The 19,799-nt window shown below is 40.5% G+C and overlaps 1 protein-coding gene across 1 annotated transcript in view; it reads left to right on the top strand.

The window, feature by feature from the left end:
- The window catches only part of tmem178bb (transmembrane protein 178Bb), an 82,708-nt gene that overhangs the window by 35,711 nt on the left and 27,198 nt on the right, over positions 1 to 19,799 (top strand). Inside the window, exon 2 of the mRNA XM_070854078.1 lies at positions 14,924 to 15,037. Coding sequence (XP_070710179.1) covers positions 14,924 to 15,037 — 114 coding nt within the window. The remainder of the gene's footprint in view (positions 1 to 14,923; positions 15,038 to 19,799) is intronic.

Here is a 19,799-nt window from a genome sequence, read left to right as displayed (position 1 = left end):
TTTTTGATGGGAATTTCAGCAGTACAGAACTTTAGTGATCACATTTTAAAAGACACACTGTTTCTTTTCTTCACAGTGTTTTAACTACATTATATTAGTAGTGTAGTGTTAACCAGTTAAGTATAAGATTCTAGTGTATGTTTTAAGTGTATTAACCCCTGTTATTTGTGGGGATCAATGGTACCTGTGTAACCTCCTTTTCAACCATGTTCCACACTTAATACTTAATAAAGCAGAAAAGATTTTGTTAAAAATGATTAAGGGAGACACTGAACTGTTTGTAGACGAGGAAGAAGAGCAGATTTTAAATGTAGTTTTATGCTTATTTCCAACATTCATCAAATGAGAAACAGTTATTTTATCATTACCAAATGGTGCCTTGTAACGTACTTTTATAACCTACGTTTTGTAAACCATTAATGACATGAGGCGGTTGCTATACATGTTTGAGGTCACTGCAAGGTTTATTAGGGGAGGATGGGGGGGGTGGAAGGAGGAGAAATGCTGCCCCCCTATTTATTTGGAGCTTATGGTACAATTGACATATAGTTCCGTGCAGCTTTTCGCGTGCCTGAGCTTCAAAGCTACACATTCTCATTGTGTGGTCGAGTTAGCGGTAATAACATAATGAAAATAAAGCTTCCTGAGCACAAACGACACCTGGTTACACTTTAAAGTGAAGCTTGCTGAGAAAAATGTTAGGTGATGATTGACATTTCGTTGGGTTTAGGCACCAAGCTATAGGTACAAACACTATGCACAACAATGACCTGGTTAGCTTTAGGAAAAGATTATGGTTTTGGCTAAAATAAGTATGTTAGTGAGTCACGCGACTACTCAAGTGAAGTCATGTTAGATACATGACAGAAGTTACATCAGTTACAATAATAACTAATGATTTTCGGTTTCATGCAGGAGATGAATCTGTACTGCCAAAGTCCTGTGTTCATCCATTCACCTACAAAGTGTACCTACACACACTTTGTTGCTACATTTGTAATGTTTCTCTATGACATTTGCATGTAAATAGACACTCTGCCTCTGTGCAATATAAGTCAGTAATGACTAAGTGGCCTGAAATGACGTGTGGAAAGTAAAAAATTAAAGTTAAACAAAAAAACATCAAATTACATAAGATCGAGACCAGTCTGATAAACAGTTGATCAATAACCGTTTTGCCAAAATCTGATCATGGAATAGTCGTCTAAAAATCAGGTTTGTACTTGAGCCTGTGCTACATCTTGTGGTTTTGTGACTTTTACTTGCAAAAGTCAAAAATCTGTTGCAAACACATCGCTTCCAAAATATTCATGTTATTCATCTAAAGCATCAAAGGTCTTCTCTCTGTCAATAATATGATGTGCTTTGTTAGAATTATGAATTAGACAAAGTCTTAAAAAGCAAACTCTTTCTGTCAAATATAAACAGCCGTGGGGGAGATTTGCTTCACCAGCATCTCTGCTCCTCCAAGGTTATCAAAACATGCTGCGTTCAATGAGTAATTTGTTTCCATGAAAGCAGCAGGCCTTGCTGTCAAGTCACATTGAGAAGAAATAAAATGGTGCTCAAATTAAAATAACAGCTACTATGTTAACTTACTGAGTCACTGCAGACTCCGTAAGGAACTTGCTGACAGTAATAGGGGTGCCAGTCACAACAAAGGATTAGACGAAGGTCTCTCGGGCATTTGATATTTTAAAAGGGCCTTAAAGAATCTGTCACAACCTTGCAGCTCCTCGAGGACCACGAATCAAAATGAACTCAAACGCAGAGGGATTTCAGCTACTCCTGGAGAATAATTGACTAAACTTAATAGCTGAACTAAGCAAAATTTCGAATCCTTCCTGCTTTCTGTGGCTGGAATGTAAAGGTGCAGCTCGTCTCTAGTGACCGTCAGACTGTAGATTCATTCTATCCATTCAAATTACATTTTGCTTAAAAAAAACTGTCACTGGTACCGAATTGTCTCTCTAATAATAATAAAATATAAGTCTCCTCAATAGCAGTCAAGACAGGGGTGTATTATTCACTATCATTACATCTCCTGGCTCTTTCCTTTCTTTGGTAATCAATGATAAACAGTGTAAAAAGGCTGATCAACATTATAGAGGTGTTGGGTTTAAGGATATACATTTTTAAGGTTGGGGAAAGATCGTGATGATGGTTTAAAAGAGGAAATCTGCAACTTTCTTTTAAAGGCACAACAGCCAGACAAGCTGTGCGGTTCGTTAAATTCAGAAGGGGCATTATGGGGGATCCACGGCACTGGCAGTGCTATGATTCTTGCTCTGCAGGTGCAACAACACAGAGTTAGTTATTGTGAATTGGCTGCTCAGTTTGAGATCATGGAGGCTGTTAAGGGGACTTTAACTTGATTGATGCAATTTGCATCAATTTAATCTCAAGCAAATCTGAACACACAGGCATGATACACATATTGTTAGTATTTTACTATTAGTGTTGATCCTTGATCTTGCCTAGAGGAGGGGTTTACTCTTAACTGACAAGTGAAAGCTGGATAAATCAGGACTCTTGTCTGTGACGCTGCTGTGTAAGATTTGCGATAATGCAGCAAATAAATTCACCTTCCCCAGTGGCTCCGTCACCCCGCTTGACATCAACAGCATTGCAAGTTTTCTCCCACTTCTGCGAATACACGTGTAATGTACCCTTAACGTGAATATTCACAGCTAACCTGCTGGCTAACAGGTTAACGCTCTGTGATAAGCACAGGCGGTTTAACATTGTGTAAGTAGTTCTACATGCGTGTCTTAAAATTTACCGATGTTCAGGCCTGGGGCACTCATGTGCAGAGCCGTGCTTCTAATCCACTGAGCCTCGACTCCAACGCAGCAAATAAACTACATTTTGTGTTATCAGTACCATTATCATTAAAGGAGGAAGAGGAATAGCAAAAGATAAGAATGGGAGTAGAACATTTAACCGGGTTTAGAGCATAAAAAAGCACCACTAGCAACAGAAACGCTGGCGACTTGGAATGAGACGGTACGATTAATGCAGGATGTCAGGTCATAACTTCATCTGGGCAGTCTGCTTTATTTTAGAGAACTGATTTCTGCAGCCCCGATTAAGATGCAACAAATCTGATTTATGACGTTGTTTGTTATTTTTAGATACTTTTTTATGTGATTACAATTTTTTTTACTCCATATTTCATTGAGGTCTACCTATTTTAGCACATCGTAGTCTTGAATAATATGAAACGCCTTCCGTTTTCAGCCGAATGCTTGCTTGAATGTCAGTCAATCAAATGTTTTAACAATGAATCCTAATTGTTCATTTTTTCACTTGCTATCATTGCACCATTGGTTTTGGCCTCGGTGCCCCACATTGGGGGGTGTTGATGCCCCAATAAATGTGTATTCATCAAAGGTACAAAATGACTTAATTCCACGCCCACACCTTTCCCTGTCACTCCCCTTTACCTCACAGTTTGAAAGCCTTTGGTCGAGACAGAAATATCACAACTACTGCTCCTCTTCACTCCCCCTGTGCCTTATTTTCATCCTCTATGGGGTGAAGCAGATGGAAGACTCGGGGTGGGGGGTTAGGGAGCAGAGCAATTCTGCAATCAGTCCATCAATACTCGACCTCACCAAAGCCTAGGGACAGATTTAGGACCTCCTGTTACACGTGGCTGGTGGAGGGGCTGTGACCCAAACTGAAATGCAGCCCCTGGACCTTCAAATCGAGGATATAGAGGTGCAAGAGGTTAGAGCTGACCTCACTGTTTGATCAGCGATGATTACACACTAATCAGAGTCTTAGGGGCTCTTCATGCTGGTGTGTTGTCGAGAAGAATGCACGTGACCACTAGATCATACCTCCGATTGTGTGCGCCCTCGTGGAATTGAACTAGAAAGGTGGCTCTGGAAAACTCCTCCACAGAGGACACCAGCTTCGGTCAGCTTTGATTCACAACAGCTACGATGTCTCCCAATTTAGAGCCAAAGTCACAAAAAATGTATCAAAAATGACATTTCCCAATCCTCAGATGCCTTCTGTGTGAAAGCCGTATGAAACCGTGAATGTAAATGTAATGTAAAAGTGCTTTGAGTGGTGGAAAGGTCTAGAAAGGCGTCACACAAGTGCAGACCATTTACCATGTAGTGCTGCTAAATGTGCTGCGAGCTTCACAGGAGGAAAAAAAAAACCCACCAGGTTTTCTTCTCTTTAAATGGTTGTCGCTGAAGAAGCGGGTCCTTTTGACTCGTGTGAGGCAGATTAAGGCCAGTTAAACATTAAGAGTTATCATGCTGTGACGAGCTCATCTACCTTCTAATCATTTTAAGCCAACGCTGCTGATGAGAACTCAGGAAACTCCCTGGAATAACTCTGAACGGCTGCGTTTTAATGAGAAAAAAAACAGTGAAATGACTGTAAGACTTTGTGGACGAGGCTGGTATGACTTAATGAGACAGGCACAGAATGGCGATTCTAATGATACCATGGATGGGCCTCTGCTGTAAGGGAAAGAAACAAAGACAGAAAAAATTGAACCCTGTTTGTGTATTTGTAATTAAGTATTATTTCCAATGTATTTCAAGCAGCTCCAACTAAATTTTGATTTGAGGCACAACTCTCAGAATTAAAATCAACACTGGCTAAATACCACTGCTATAGAGGAGCGGTTTCCAACCTTGGAATTGCGGGTCATAAATCTTAGTTTCTTAGTATTCTGTGTCATTTTAAGATCCCCTAAATGTTTATTGGCCTATTCAGAACACACACACACACACACACACACACACATGATGTAGGTAGAGGTAAAAAAAAACAACAACAACAGACAGCTGGTGTGTGAATACAGGCTATAGTCCGACCCCTCTAGCTTCAGCATCAGGATGGCTGTGCTGCCTCCTTGCTCGCTCTCTCTTCTAATCCCGTGGCTCTGGGTGTGGGAGCAGGGAAAGATGAAATGGGTCACACAAAAATGAGGCCATGCAGGGCTTGGGCTGTAGCACGACCTCCCATCTGGCAGAGGGCAGAGAGTCTATCCTATCTGCATGGGCACGGATGAAACAGGCCGCGGCAGCTGGCTCAGGTTTCCATTGGGGATGTTTCCAAATCTCAGTACAGCACACATTAAAGCACAAATTATGATCTCTGTTCAAATGTTTGTCTTTTTTTTTTTCTGCATTTGTTTAGACGACGTGAGAAACATCTTTCACAGTAACCGTACCTCATTTTCCACATTTGAAAGGTCCCCTGCTTTCTTGTGTTCATGTGTCGATAAGAGGCCGTGAAGCGCTTAGTTGCAGCCAACTGCAGATTGTAAGTTGTCATCTGGAAATAGTTAAACACACACCAGTGAATTTTGTTGTTGTACTCATGTGTCTGCATTTTGCGAGTCTTGTGCAATATCCCCCCTCAATCTGCTCCAGGTTCAGCTTCTCTGCTTATTCAGTTCACTTGTGCCGCCGCTTAACATAACCAGTCCACTCAGCGTCTCCGGTCCTCAACTGCACTCCTCGTAGTTTTCAACAATTTGAGCTGGCATTTACAACATGGGACAGGGAAAAAAGCAGAAAGCCCTCATATCCCTTACTGGAGGTGAAAGGTCTTCAGCAGAAGTCGCATCTTAGTCATGTTAGTCATGCAACATCATTAGTATGTTTAATTTGTTTGTCACTTGCTTGGTGCATTAAATCAATCATTAAATAAGGCTGATAAATCCCTGATTGATTGCACATTGTTGTGTTGTTCACAAACTGCTAGCCCCAGCCCAGGTGCAACCTCACCTCTCACACCCCCTGACACTTGGCCAGTGAATGCACATTAAGAATTACATTAAGAATATGAAGTTTTCTGGAGTGTCAGCTGAGTGTAGTGTCACCTCTGTGCACATGGAGTTTCTCTCTGCAGCTCTGCAGCAGCCACAGACACCATCAGCTTCTTCTCTGTTACACCTGCTGATTTGGCTTGCAGACTTTTTGTTTTAATTGATGGGACTTGGAAAAAAAATCTTTAGTAAAATTGAAATTACAATTTTTATTTTTAATTCATAAATGTACAGATGCACACAAAATGATTTTGTTACCGTAACATGAGTAAATGTAACAAACATGGTGTGTGTTGCTACATTCTTGTGGCTACAATCTGGTTGTGCAACCATCTTAAACCAATGAACATGTTTGGACCTTAGTTTCTTCACCAAAGGCCCAAAACTGGGAACAACTGGGCAAAATGCAAAGTTAACTCATTTACATGTTTACCAAGAACACTAACAAAAACATATTAATAAAAGCCATCTGTCTGTTGGCTGGATTTGAGACTAGGTTGCATTATTGGGGAGTAGCAATGCTTTTTTTCCCCTACATTTCCCAGCGGCTTCTATGTAGCATAGCTACATTTCCAGTAGTAAGACCAACTGTGTGACTAAGAATAAGAATAAGACCGACTTTATTTATCCCGGAGGAAATTGTTGTGCCAGAGTGCAGTACAGAGGTCAAGTCACAACAATACAAAATATTAAAATACAAAATTGAACAGAAACTTAGACACAATAAAATACAATTAAATTAAATAGTCTGTCCCTTTTTAAAACAAAAAGTACAGATTGAAAAGTACAAATTTGTGAATAGACTTTAACAATTGAATACTAACAATTAAAACTCCTACATTGCTTCATTTTATTTTCCCTTGAAGAAGAAAATAAGCTCAGAAATGATTAAAATGTTGCTCCAAAGTATGTTGACATTCATTGTTTCTCCCAAACTCTAGATTATATTTAGTGGCAACCTTTTTAATGTCAAATTCCACTGATTTAAAAGTTATTACCTTCCACAATACCTGTGCATGGCAACTATAGTATGATTTGGCCAGTGTATTTCCAGAAAACATCGGTGTATATTTACATTTTGATGTAGATATGCCAGCAGTCTCTCCCCTCCTACAGTCTTTGTGTTAAGCTAGGCTAAACACATCCTGGACCTGTGTCTGTGCCGAATATTGAAATTAAATTAAACTTATGATACATTTCAAACATTTAACATATTTTAACGTCTTCCTTTATGATGCTAAAGTTGAATTCAGCAGCAATTGGAGAAAGCTCCCTGTCCACATCACAGGTCTTCATCTTCATTAACCAAAGGTCAAGCATCACTGCACCCCCATAATGTCGGCCACTCTTAAGCATCTGAGTTATGCACGTATCCATACAGTGTAGCTACAGTGCACTCACATGGGCAGGTATGCAAACGCACAAATGCACACACGCCCTGCTTTGTAATCATTTCCAGTCACAGTCGGTAGCAGAGAGGAAATGGTGGCTGGTGGGTTGTGAGTTGTTTGCAGAGGGCTGAAAGGCAGTTTGGGTAAAAGGTTAGAAATTTAGAAATCCATTTGGCGGAGCAGCAGCTATAGGCCTGAGTCTCAGTTCTGGAAGGAGCACTTCTTAGTGCAGGGGTGTAATGTTGTGTAATGTAATGTGTCTCCTTGAGGTTTAGGATTAGGCTTCCTCTCTGTGGCGTTGTCTGCAGAGTCAAGCAGCAGAGAGATGTAGTGCTCACTGGTCGGGAAATCAAACAAAGTGCACTGCGGCTTCAAGCCGAGGGGAGCAGATGGTGATTGATGAAGAAGGATATTGAATGTATCCCATAAACCCGGCATCAGATTACTACTCTTCCTCGTTCTGTACTCCCGCTTCACACACAACTATATCCTTGCAGCATGAGATGCTCCCCATCTATCTGGACTATACCCACCTGCATGGAATTACCACTCAGTAAATATGTTGATTTAGCAAAAGCTTAATATCTCATTTTTGCTGCATGAGCACATTGTGTGCATTGTATCTTTCAAACTGTTGCCAATGAAGGGTTTGAGGAATTTAGTCATTAGGATCTGGTGTGCATTTATTGTTGTTTACTCTTGTTTTTACTTTTTGCTTGTAGTTTTGATTCCTGCCCTGTCAGCACTTTGGGCTGCATGCCTGTATGAAAGATATTCTATAAATAAGTCTGAGTTGAGTTCCTCTGGAATTGATGGTTACGTCTAATTAGTCATCTTGCCAGGCTCCAGGTTATGTGTTTGTGGCTGAACCACAGTGGTTCAAACCAATCACTGCAAGCTGTGGATGGAGTTTACATGTTGGAAACAACAATGGTGCCTTCTAAAGAGGTGAGCACAGATGCTGCATCAGTTATATCTGAACTGGAGAGTATTTCATCATTGAAAGCAGAGCAAAGGATGGTGCTTCTCCAATCACCCGACCAGTATTTTTTTGAATGCGCCTGCCCCTTTACAAACAGTTTCTACGGACAACTTCCCAGATGGTTATGTGTTCCCAAACTACCTGGTGCGTCAGGTTAGGAGACTGCACCACTTTTTTCAGTTTCAGTTTATTAATTACTATTACTTTTATCATGTGCTCACAGAAATATCAAACTTTGTAAAACTGTGGCAATCCTTAAATTCAAGACATTACAGTTTAGCAGCAGTTAAAGCTAAGGCAGTAAAGGACAGTGCTCCTGAGTACCTGACTATTAACTTTATTTCAATGTTAAAGTTGTTGCATACTTTGATTTAATTCCATCAATTGTACTGTTTGTCATTAACGAGCTTCAATACTGAGTTCAGGTTATCAACTGAACTAAGTGTAATTTTCAGTATTTCTATATTTTCAATACTTACTTACTTGCACAAAGTCAGGGATTTTGTAGGACCATAGTCAGGTGTGTGATTAACCAATTATACCAAACAAGTGCTAATGATTATCAATCCCATATGTAGACTGAAACACAGTCATTAACTGAAACAGAATCAGCTGTAGGAGGCTTAAAGCTGGGTGAGGAACAGCCAAACTCTGCTCCCAGGGTGAGACTGTGGAGGACAGTTTCATGTTACAGGTCATACACCATGACAAGACTGAGCACAGCAACAAGACACGCAAGGTAGTTATACTGCATCAGCAGGGTCTCTCCCAGGCAAAGACTTCAAAGTAGACTGGGGTTTCAAGATGTGCTGTTCAGGCTCTTTTAAAGAAGCACAAAGAAATGGGCAACATTGAGGACCATAGACTCAGTGGTAGGCCAAGGAAACTTGATAAAAGACACATTATGTTTACTTCCCTTTGGCATCGGCAGATGTCCAGCAGTGCCATCAGCTCAGAGCTAGCAGAAACCAGTGGGATCCAGGTACATCCGTCTACTGTCAAGAGAAGTCTGGCCAGAAGTGGTCAAAAAGCCATACCTCTGACGTGGAAACATGGCCAAGCTACTCAACTATGGAAACCATAGGAACTGGGATGCAGAAAAATGGCAGCAGGTGCTCCGGACTCAGTCACAATTTGAAATACTAGGCTGCAGCAGAAGGCAGTTTGTTCACTGAAGGGCTGGAGAGCTGTACAATAATGAGTGTCTGCAGGCTGCAAATGGAGTTGGGGATTTGTTCAGGATTAATGGTGTCCTCAATGCTGAGAAATACAGGCGGATACTTGTCCATCATGCAATGCACCATGCAAAGACTTGAGGCAGCCTACATCTATGTACTGTATATCCATGTTTGGAGGAACCTACCTGCCGAGTTCCTTCAAAAACAGTGTACAAGTGTACCTAGAAGAAATTACACCAAATATTGGTTTGATTTAGATTTTTCTTCTGTTTGCCCACTTTTCTTCACATCTGCCTAAAGCCTTTGCACAGTTACTGTACGTTTCACTTCCACTTATCAGGTGGACACAAACACAATTTTACATGAATGCTAATGTTGTTTCATGCGTACTGGAAAAAAGAAATACCTTTGATGTAACAACTCTATTAATCAGCTTAGTTTCTGCTGCCCTTAGGTGGCCAACAAATTATATTAATTCAGCTTTAGAGGAAGAAAAGAAAAAAGGGTTATTGAAGACTCACAGTTGGGCTGACTTCTTAATCTAATTTGAATAATTGGTTATTGACTGTGATAATAGCATGCTCACCAACTTTTAAAACATAAAAAAGCACTTTACGAGAGGGCATCACGACATGGGCAAACCATGGGTTCATCTGGATTTTTACATGTCTGGTCGGCTTTTCCACCGTGTAATCTGGTTGTATAAAAAAAACAGATTTTTCTTTTCTGATTTGCTTGTTCTGCTTCCTTCACACTCAACATGTTCCTGTGCGTTTGCCAGGCTTACAACTGAGTCGAGTAGCTGCTGCTGTAGGAACGGCTGTTCATTGCTGCACAAAGCTGTTGACTCATGTTAGTTCACATCTTCAGTGACCCAGACCGAATGACTTTGTTTTGAAGTGAATATGTAATTGCTTTTTTCACAGGTAAATATTTGGAAATGGCGGAGACTTGGCTGCTGATTGCTGCATTTGAACCATTTTTCACCATTCAACCATTTTTTTTTTGTGTGTGGTGTCTTATCACTTTATGAATATTTGAATTGGAAGCCTGGATTACCTGAGGCATGAATACAAGCGCTCTAAAAGCAGCCTCTGTGGGTTCACAGGATGTGCTTTTGTCTTCACTCTCCAGCCTTTGTCATGTTAGTCACTGCTATAAATCAAAGAAGATTTTGATCATCTTCTGGGTAAAAACTGTTGCTTGGCAACACTTATCTGGTTGTTGTTTTTGATTATGTCATATTGTTTTTAACTTATTTTAAGATCAGCGCATGGATATATGGCTACCGTCCGTTACTCACTGGTCAAACCCATCACAGAACCTGTTTTACTCTATGGCCAGGTTTCTAACATACTACTGTACTGTACATTACACTGAATTTATTAGGAGACAACAGGTTAAGCAATGGTGGAATAGGCTGATAGGGAAGTCTGGGCATCTCTGCTGAGACTGTTGCCTCCGCGACCCAACTCCGGATAAGCGGCAGAAGATGGATGGATAGATGGATGGATGGAATAGGCTGTGTGACATCAGAGCTGCCAATAGGTTAATGCAAAATCTTCTCAGAAAACTTTTAGATAAAAATACTGAAAGAGTCGGGTGGAGAGGCAGATGTAAAGGAGAAGGAAAGGTGAAATGAAAGAAGACACTTGTTACCTGCGAGCCTGAAAAGATAGCTGCTGCGAAGAAAATAAAGGCCAACCTGGCTGGGATGCCAAGATTCGCTTGGGCCTAGACAGTATCAGTGAAGAGATAAGAGAGTTGAAATCAGAAATGAATGTGATTTTCACACATTTTGAGAAGGTCTGTGGAGCAAAATGAAAAAGGACTTGAATAGTGTCATACAAGAAATAAATCATAGACTGACTTCATTAGCCACCGAGCAGCAGGGTGAAAGAGTGGATGAGGCAGAATCGCAAATCGAGAAGCCTGAAAAACAGGATCTGAAGGCAAACAATGCTCTCATCCTCTCCCTGAAACAACAAAACTCACTGAATTGGAAATCCAGGTCGAGGAGAAATAACATCCACAGTAGGGGGTAGAGGGTGAGTTTGTAATCAAGTTTATGGAAAACCTGTTCAGATGTGAACCTTCTCTACAGGACGATTCTCATCTGCAAATTCAAAGAGTGCCTTGACTGGTATAGGAACCTGCAGATGGAGCCCTGCCCATAATCATGAATTTTCTTGAAGTTTCTACAAAGGAGAGAATTTTGAATGAGGCATGAAAGAAGAAAATTCATCTTGGAAACAAAATTTTCATTTCACCGTCGTTATTAGGGATGGTTCAAAAAAGGAGGGAATATAATTTTGCTTTGCAGGAGTCTTGAAGTAGAAAGATATCTGACTCCAGACATCATTTACAGGATACAGAGTCACTGGAATACAGAGAACTGGACATACAATGATGTGCAGGAGTTGAAGAAGGAATCGGAGAGACGTGGATTCATGGAGGTGATGCAGGCTCCTGTGATGGTGGCACAGGATTCAAGGCTTCTATGAGGTTATGCAATGGCAGCATCAGGAAGGGGTCTGGAAAGTAATGCATCAAGGAGAAACTAGGAGGATTTGAAAGTTCTTCAGATAAAGGGATGATGTAATCAAACCAGTAGGAATGCTTTGATTTTGCCTGAATGTGACTTTTGGGGGTCTGGAATTTTTTTCTTCAAGATGTTGGACTATGGATGCTACAACCGTTATCATAGGCATAAAAAGTTTTATTTGTTCCTTTTGTTCCATGCCAGCGTTCTGGCAATGCTAGTGCTTTTCTCCACACAGATAACACAGTGTAACTCCGTGAAGATAGCATCCTTAAATGTCAACGGCTTAAATAATCCATTTAAACATGAAAAATACTAGTTAAAATGAAAGAGTGATAAATTCCAGTAACACATTTATAGGCAACACATCTCTCACAGCAAGAGTATAATAAATTGAAAAAATTCAGATATGGAATACTGTCAGTACTGTCTGTATGGTCCCAAATACAGGAGTGTTGTATTAATATTACATTTTGTCAATTTTAAAGAAATAAGTGATAATGAGTGAGGATATGTAATAGCAGCATGTAAAATAGATAATTATATGGTTACTCTGGTCAATGTTAATGCATCTCCTGGTAGTTCAGTATGATTTTAAATGCAAAGCTTAACACAACTGTGGAGAGTTTCAAGAGACAGACCCGTAAGATCCTTTTTGTTTAACCAGAAACAGCTGAGTAAAAGTTTGTAAGGGGATCATATCAGAACACAAGAACACAGAATTGGCCTGTTCGCAGATTATGTTGTTGCTAATAGAATTTTTTCCTACCTAGTAGCAATCAGTACTTGGGTTATAAATGGAATGTAACAAAGACTCATTGAATTATTTACTAACTAACCAAGAAATCAGACAAAAGTTAAATGTAGGATAAAGCAATTGAATGTGTGGGAATGGTAGTAGAAAAGAAACTTGTGAAAATGAATATTCAGAGTCGTCAGGCGGTGTCGGCCTTTAATCTGGATTTTAAGCACATGGTTTTAGCACGTGATTAAAGTTAATGTCCGTCTTTAACTAATATGAGGTCATATCCTTGCGCAGCTCAAGTGAATCCAAGTTTGTGAATACTGTCATTTATACCAAGAAATTAATATAGAAACTTTCTAAATTCAAGCAGTATTAGGAGATAAATAATAAAATAGTCAAACAAACGCTGAATTTCTGTGACAGTTGTAAAAGAGACGTCATAATATTAATTTGGCCTTCCCTAGATCCCACATTTAAATCTGTGATTTTGGATTCAGGCAGTAGTGGAATAAAGGCATAATAGAAGCAAGCACATTAACTCAGGAAACACAAAAACAAAGATTTCCTCAAATACTTCCAAGACAGACAAGATTGCTATGAAAAAAGAACCAGAAATATCTAAGGTGGGCAATACCATGATAGATATTGTGACTCAAGCATAGAAACAGAGCAGCAAGCAAACCATTTCCTATACCACGGTTAAAAAGAACTAGATATAGAAGTATCAGAGGAAGACTGGCGTTCACTGTGGAGCACACAACATTCATCCATGGGCTCGAAGAAGTGGAGAGAATTGGGTGGAAAAATTGTAATCCTCATAGTAAAAGAAACCAATCTCAGTCACAACAGCAGGACTGGAGACCGTGCAGGCACGTGAACGTCAACCACTCCCATATCTTTTGGACATGTTCAAAATTCAAATATTTTGGGAAAAAATATGTTTAATCCAATAAAACATTTTGGGATATGTAATCCCTAATGATGTTACGGTCCTGTATCTCGGCGTAGTAAGACAGGATGTGGTTGTTAAGAAGGAGTGGTATCTGTGTAAAATACTGTTTATTGCTGGTAGAAACGCGATTACAAGGACTTGATATAAACCTGAGCCTCCAAGCCCTTCATTCGGTGGATTGTATGAAATGGATGAAATGACCTGTGATACCATTCTTCCTGCTTCTTTGTCTAAAAAAAGAACATAGACAGTCGGACATGGAGCACATCAAAACAGGAGCAGAACATTAGACCGGGACGCTTGTTTTAAACCTAGCCCAATGCCTTTTGGTCCATGACGTCAAACTGAAATTGTTGACCACTTGCGGCCCCTACTGGCCAGTTAAGAAGCGTGAGGAGTCAGCAGACAATGGCAGCATAAAACAGTCGACATAATACTTTTTTCGCAAGTTGTGAATCACTGCACTTGCAAAAGGTCGCTCAGGAAAGAGATACAGATAGATACAGATCTTTACCCCTTTTAAACAGGGGTTCTGCTATTCTGCAAATTTAGCAGATCAATAGTGAAATCACTTATCGATGTTGAACTCCCAGCCCATCTGAGATCCTCAATTGTCAGACAAGCTATTGACGGATCTTTTTTCTCAGCATAATGCACACGCATGTATCCCTGCTATCTAACACTCAGTGCTCTCTGTGGGGAGGATCAGTCTGTGTGAGCAACGGGGTGCCGATGCACCACAGATAAAGAGATAGTCATGAATTGGTAATTACCATTGTCAGCAGTTGTGGTCTCTTGAGTTTTCTGGTTTATGCCATGTGTGTGTGTGTGTGTGTATGCACGGGTGCAGGACGCAGGGCTGGCACTGGTCCAGGTGGAGACAAATACCAGACTTAAGTTTAGGATGAATGGGGACCAGCCACAAGCAAGCACTGGCAGTGAAACATTTCATCTAGAAACCCAAGACACATCATCAGGGACACTCAGAGACATTTATAATTATCCAGTGAATGGTTCCCTTGACTCATTACTTAATAGCTTTTGAAGAACTCCGACAGCCATTGTGTCAAAGTTGCAGGTAATAGAAATATATGTTGAAAGCGTCCGTCAGCATTGACTCAATAGAGTCTCAAATGGCAGATTGCCAGCGTTTTAGAAAAGAGGAGTGATTTGCCACCGTTTAACTGCAGACGCAGCCTCTCCAGCTAAAACATCACGTTGTGGAACAACGTTCTGTTCAGTCCTGTGGATCTGATGTAATAATGCATGAGTCAGTGTTGTTTTTTTTCTTGTAATAAACAGGAGCATCTTTTTGTTTTACTCTCTGCAGGTTCCATCGCAAGGTGCACTTACATTAAGTATCACTACTCCTCTGCTACGATACCCAAAAATCTCTCCTACAACGTCACCAAGACAATAAGGCAGGACGAGTGGCACTCCCTACGTAAGTCTGCTACAGTTTCTTCTCTTTATTCTGTGACAACATAGTGTTTTATTTGTACATGGAAACTAAATTTTACTCTGAAACGTGCTTATATTCTGATATATTGATGTATTAATATTTGTTTTTAAAAAAAGGATGATAAATAGAAACACTGCACATTAGCCAGAGAGTTGTTCAATGCTCTTCTCTATCTTTATATCTCACCTCCACTGAGCTTACAGTGCTAGCTATTAATGTAGTAATATTCAAGATATTACAAAGGAAAATTTTTGTGATTTAACCTAGGTTACAGTACATTTCATCTGATTTGTTGTTTAATTTTCACAGGTAGTAAGGTGTACCATTTTCTCTTTGTGTTGACTTATAGTTGCAAAGTGCTTTCTTGAGCAGGTTCACTGTGTTGCTGTAGCACAACAAATGTGGTTGTTACAGGAAACGAATACTTGCAATCACTTAAAGCACTAGACCATTCTGCCTGCATTCAGATCAATAGTATTTGATGGTGTTACACTGTGAAACTGCATTCTTCCATTCGTCTGTCCACTCCTGTGTTCCTGAGCAAAGTATTTGAGCCACTTCTGACCACATAGCCATGTACAAGTGCCATGGTGAAAGTGGTTGAGAGGATAATTATTAACCTTTTTCATGATCCCCCGGACATATAGAGCCATAAGTTCAAAACTTGACGAAGCTAAAAGTATTGAATTAAATTTGCTGCATTCATGGTCCCCAAAGGACTAATGCTATATGTCTTCATTCCATAAATCCAGGTGTTTTCACTGTTTCAGGTGTGGTCTTTGAGAGCCACTGTCGGGTTACATATATATATACACTGTTGCTAATTGTTAATTGTTAATTGTTCAATACCCCCAATTTTGTTAAAGCCTGAATCCACAGTTTGCAAAGGTTCATTGTGGTTTAAGTTTCACTGTGAAGTGTTTGGAAGAGTTTGATCAATAAAGTTGAGAAGATATACACTTTATTTATCAAGAATAAATCACATTGTCACAATCATTTCATGAGAAGAGGTAAAAAAAAAACATTTGATTCCAACTTTATGGGCAACAGTGTATTATTATTATATATATATATATATATATATATATATATATATATATATATATATACACACACACACACACACACAGTACCAGTCAAAAGTTTGGACACACCCTCTCATTCATGTTTTTTCTTTATTTTCATTATTTTCTACATTGTAGATGAGTGTTGAAGGCATCAGAACTATGGAGGAACACATATGTAATTATGTAGTAAACAAAGAAGTGTTAAACAGACCAGAATATGTTTGTATATATGTTTTAGACTCTTTAAAGTAGCCACCTTTTTGTTATGATGACAGCTTTGCACACTCTTGGCGTTCTCTTAATCAGCTTCACGAGGTCGTCACCTGGAATGGTTTTCACTTAACATATGTGCCTTGTCAAGAGTTAATTTGTAGAATTTCCTGTCATCTTAATGCATTTGAAACCATCAGTTGTGTTTAGCAGAGGAAGTTGGTACTCAGTTACACAGTTATATAGTGCATATTCCTATTCCACTTCTGTTCTAATGCATATTATGGCATGAACCACTCAACTAACTAAAGGGAAAGGTCACTCCATCATTACTTTAAGACGTGAAGGTCAGCTAATCTGGAACATTTTGAATGTATCTGTAAGTGCAGTTGCGAAAAACATCAAACGCTATGATGAAGGACTGCCACAGGAAAGGAAGACAAAGAGTTTCCTCTGCTGCAGAGGATAAGCTCATTAGAGTTATCAGCTTTAGAAATTGTAAATTAGCAGCACCTCAGATTAGAGCCACATAACTGCTTCACAGAGTTCAAGTAGCAGACACTTCTCAGCATCAGCTGTTCAGAGCAGACTGTGGGACTCAGGCCTTCATGGTCGAATTGCTGCAAAGAAGCCACTACTCAGGAAGGACAACAAGAAGAGGAGAATTACTTGGGCCTTGAGCCATTAGACCAGTGGAAATCTGTACTTTGATCTGATGAGTCCAAATTTGACTCCACCAATGAATCGCCACCTTATCGTGGTGGGGGAGTTTGTGCGCCCCTGTGAACCTGGGAGCTGTGTTGTCGGGGCCTATAGCCCCTCGTAGGATCTCCCAAGGCGGGGTCAGACTAAGACAAAGACCCTGTATGAAGCAGAGCCAAAACTTCAATGTTCCCCTCGCCCGGGTTAGGGAAACTGTGGCCCCCAGGGTTCAGACTGTGCAAAGATACTCCTGAAACAATGCAGGGTGTAAGATGCAGGCAAGAAGAGCGTACATGGGGCGTCATAACCAAGTGGGTGACAATGTGTACAGGAACATCTGAGTATGAGCTGCAAGTCCCAAGGTTAGAATGGAAGACACTTCCCAAAGTGGGAAACACTCTCATTTGTGGGGGTAATGAACACCCATCACTAACTGCGTGCAGAAGTTTTGTTTTGTTCAGTGAGTCCAAACCTACAGAAAATGGTCAGAGGGCTCACAGCAATGTTGCCTGTTAAAATATGTGAGCGTGAGTTCAAGTACTGTCAAAGGATCCAGAGGGAGTCTATTTACTTTTAGGATACCTGCCAATCATGAGCCGGTCTTCTGGCCATGTTGTAGTGCTCTACTCGGCTGGTCACTGAGTCAAACGGAAACGTGCTCAAACCTCAAACTGTCATTGTGTCAGTCTGACTAGTCCTTAACTGTCAGGTAACAGGCTTGAGAAAAGCTCCCCTATGCTTTCCTCTGCTTTCTTCCCACGATGCAGCCCAGTCCTGCAAAGCATCTTTGACAGTTTATGGCATTACATTTAGCATATTAGACAAACGTACAGTTCCCACCAAATAATCTTCTGTGGATAGGCTTTTAAGCTCCAGCCAAGGACAAAAGACATCACATTTATTGGGTTAAATCACAAGGCTGCTGCTGTATATGCAAATGCTTTTAGCTCAGTTAGTGCCTTTTTCTACTTTGCATTCTCAGACAGAGATATTTCATGTCCTTACAACGTGGCCTATCCACACACCATCTCAGTGTGAGATAACTCTTCTCTAACCGGTGGCCTGTCATGCAAATGTGCGTATGAAAACAAGAAATAGAAATATGAAAAAGGTGACTAAACAAAGGACCCCTTCAATTACTCACCTGAGGGAGCATCTGCACTCACTACCAAATCAATAAGAAGAGCCAGATTAAATCACAGCACTGAAAGACCCACTAAGAAGAAATTACTTGTAGGTCTTGATCTGGAGAATCTTAAGGGACAGTCAGTTTCCTGAGTGACCACAGTTTGTCAGGATGGGGAAATGTGTCTCTGGGACGGTGGTGAGCAGCACACGGGCTCCACAGAGGACTGTTCTGTCTCCGTTCCTGTTCACTCTGTACACACCGGACTTTAAATAGAACTCCTACCACATCCAGAAACACTCTAACGGTGCTATTTTGGTACAGAGACCTCCTGAGCCTTTAGTGACTGGAGTGAGAAGAACATCTCCAAGACCAAGGAGATGGTCATGGACTTTCACAGAGCTAAGCCCCCACTTCACCCAGTCAGCATTTAAGGAAAGGTGGTGCAATCCTATAAATACCTAGGTGCGCCCCTAGACAACAAACTGGACCGGTTCCTGAATACAGCTGGCTAGTTTTCCTCAGGTCCTCCGATGTCTGCAGTGAAACGTTGTAAATGTTTTGCCAGTCAGTGACGGCAAGTGTGCTGTTTTATGCTGCAGTCTGCTGGGAGGTAACATGACAGCTGAGAACATCAGGACGGTTGAGGCATTACAGGGGATCCTTTGTCCCCAGAGCTATCAGACTGTACAACAACTCAGTTAAGGGCAGTGGCTTTCTCTCTGTCTCCAGCACCCCCCCTCCTGTAATATTGGCTTATTTATTTATACTTTACTTTAGCTTTTTTATTTAACAATGTGCAATTGTGCTCATTTTTTACTGGCTTGACTGACTTTACTGTCTACTGTCACTGACTTTTATGACTTATATTATTTATTATTTGTCCATTTTATTGTTTGGCAATATACTGTGAGCAACTGGATACCTGAATCTAAAAATGAACAGGAATTACAGTTTAAGTGTAAACTTTTAAAGCAGCAACAGTCATTTGTCTGTTTAGGTCCATTTTTGTGCTGCTTGTTGAATCGTCTTGGTGTGTTCGTTTGTTCAGCATGTGTGTTTTTGTAACGTTGATTTATTGGTCCCGTACGCATTCCAATGGTCAAAATATTATAGTTTACAGCCTGGCGCTTGACAGCAGCTCAGTAGCTGTTCACCCTGTTTGTATTCTGTCTGGCTGTGGTCACGGATTCATTGGCAGCCCATGATTGGTAGTTACAGTTACAGAAGGTTATGTCTGGTGCCTCAGTGCAGCTGCCATGGCTTTGGCCGCGCTGGTAATTTACCACCAGCCAGTCCTCCTCGTATTTTGTCTTATCTGAAGTTGTGCCAAGGAATGTTAGGGCTAGCTAACACAAAGCCAGTTTAACCCTTTATCTGGCAAGGGACCATATTTGGTAACTTCAGTGGGAGTTCAAAATGCTGCCCCTTGCCTCACCATGAGGCAGTAGAACTACGAGATCTCTGCAAGCCAATCAGCGACAATCAGGCTACATAACAGACCAGCAAGACACCACATATGGTAACTTCATTGACTTGATTTTCACCATAAAATTAAATTTTTTTTTTTTTTAAAAACTCACAAAAGTGAAAAAGTCTTGTAATGACCACCAGTGTTTGTATTTGTATTTCCAAGTAT

Source organism: Pempheris klunzingeri, chromosome 22, assembly GCF_042242105.1.
Source record: "Pempheris klunzingeri isolate RE-2024b chromosome 22, fPemKlu1.hap1, whole genome shotgun sequence".
NCBI lineage: Eukaryota > Metazoa > Chordata > Actinopteri > Acropomatiformes > Pempheridae > Pempheris > Pempheris klunzingeri.
This window is presented reverse-complemented; position numbering and strand designations above follow the sequence as displayed.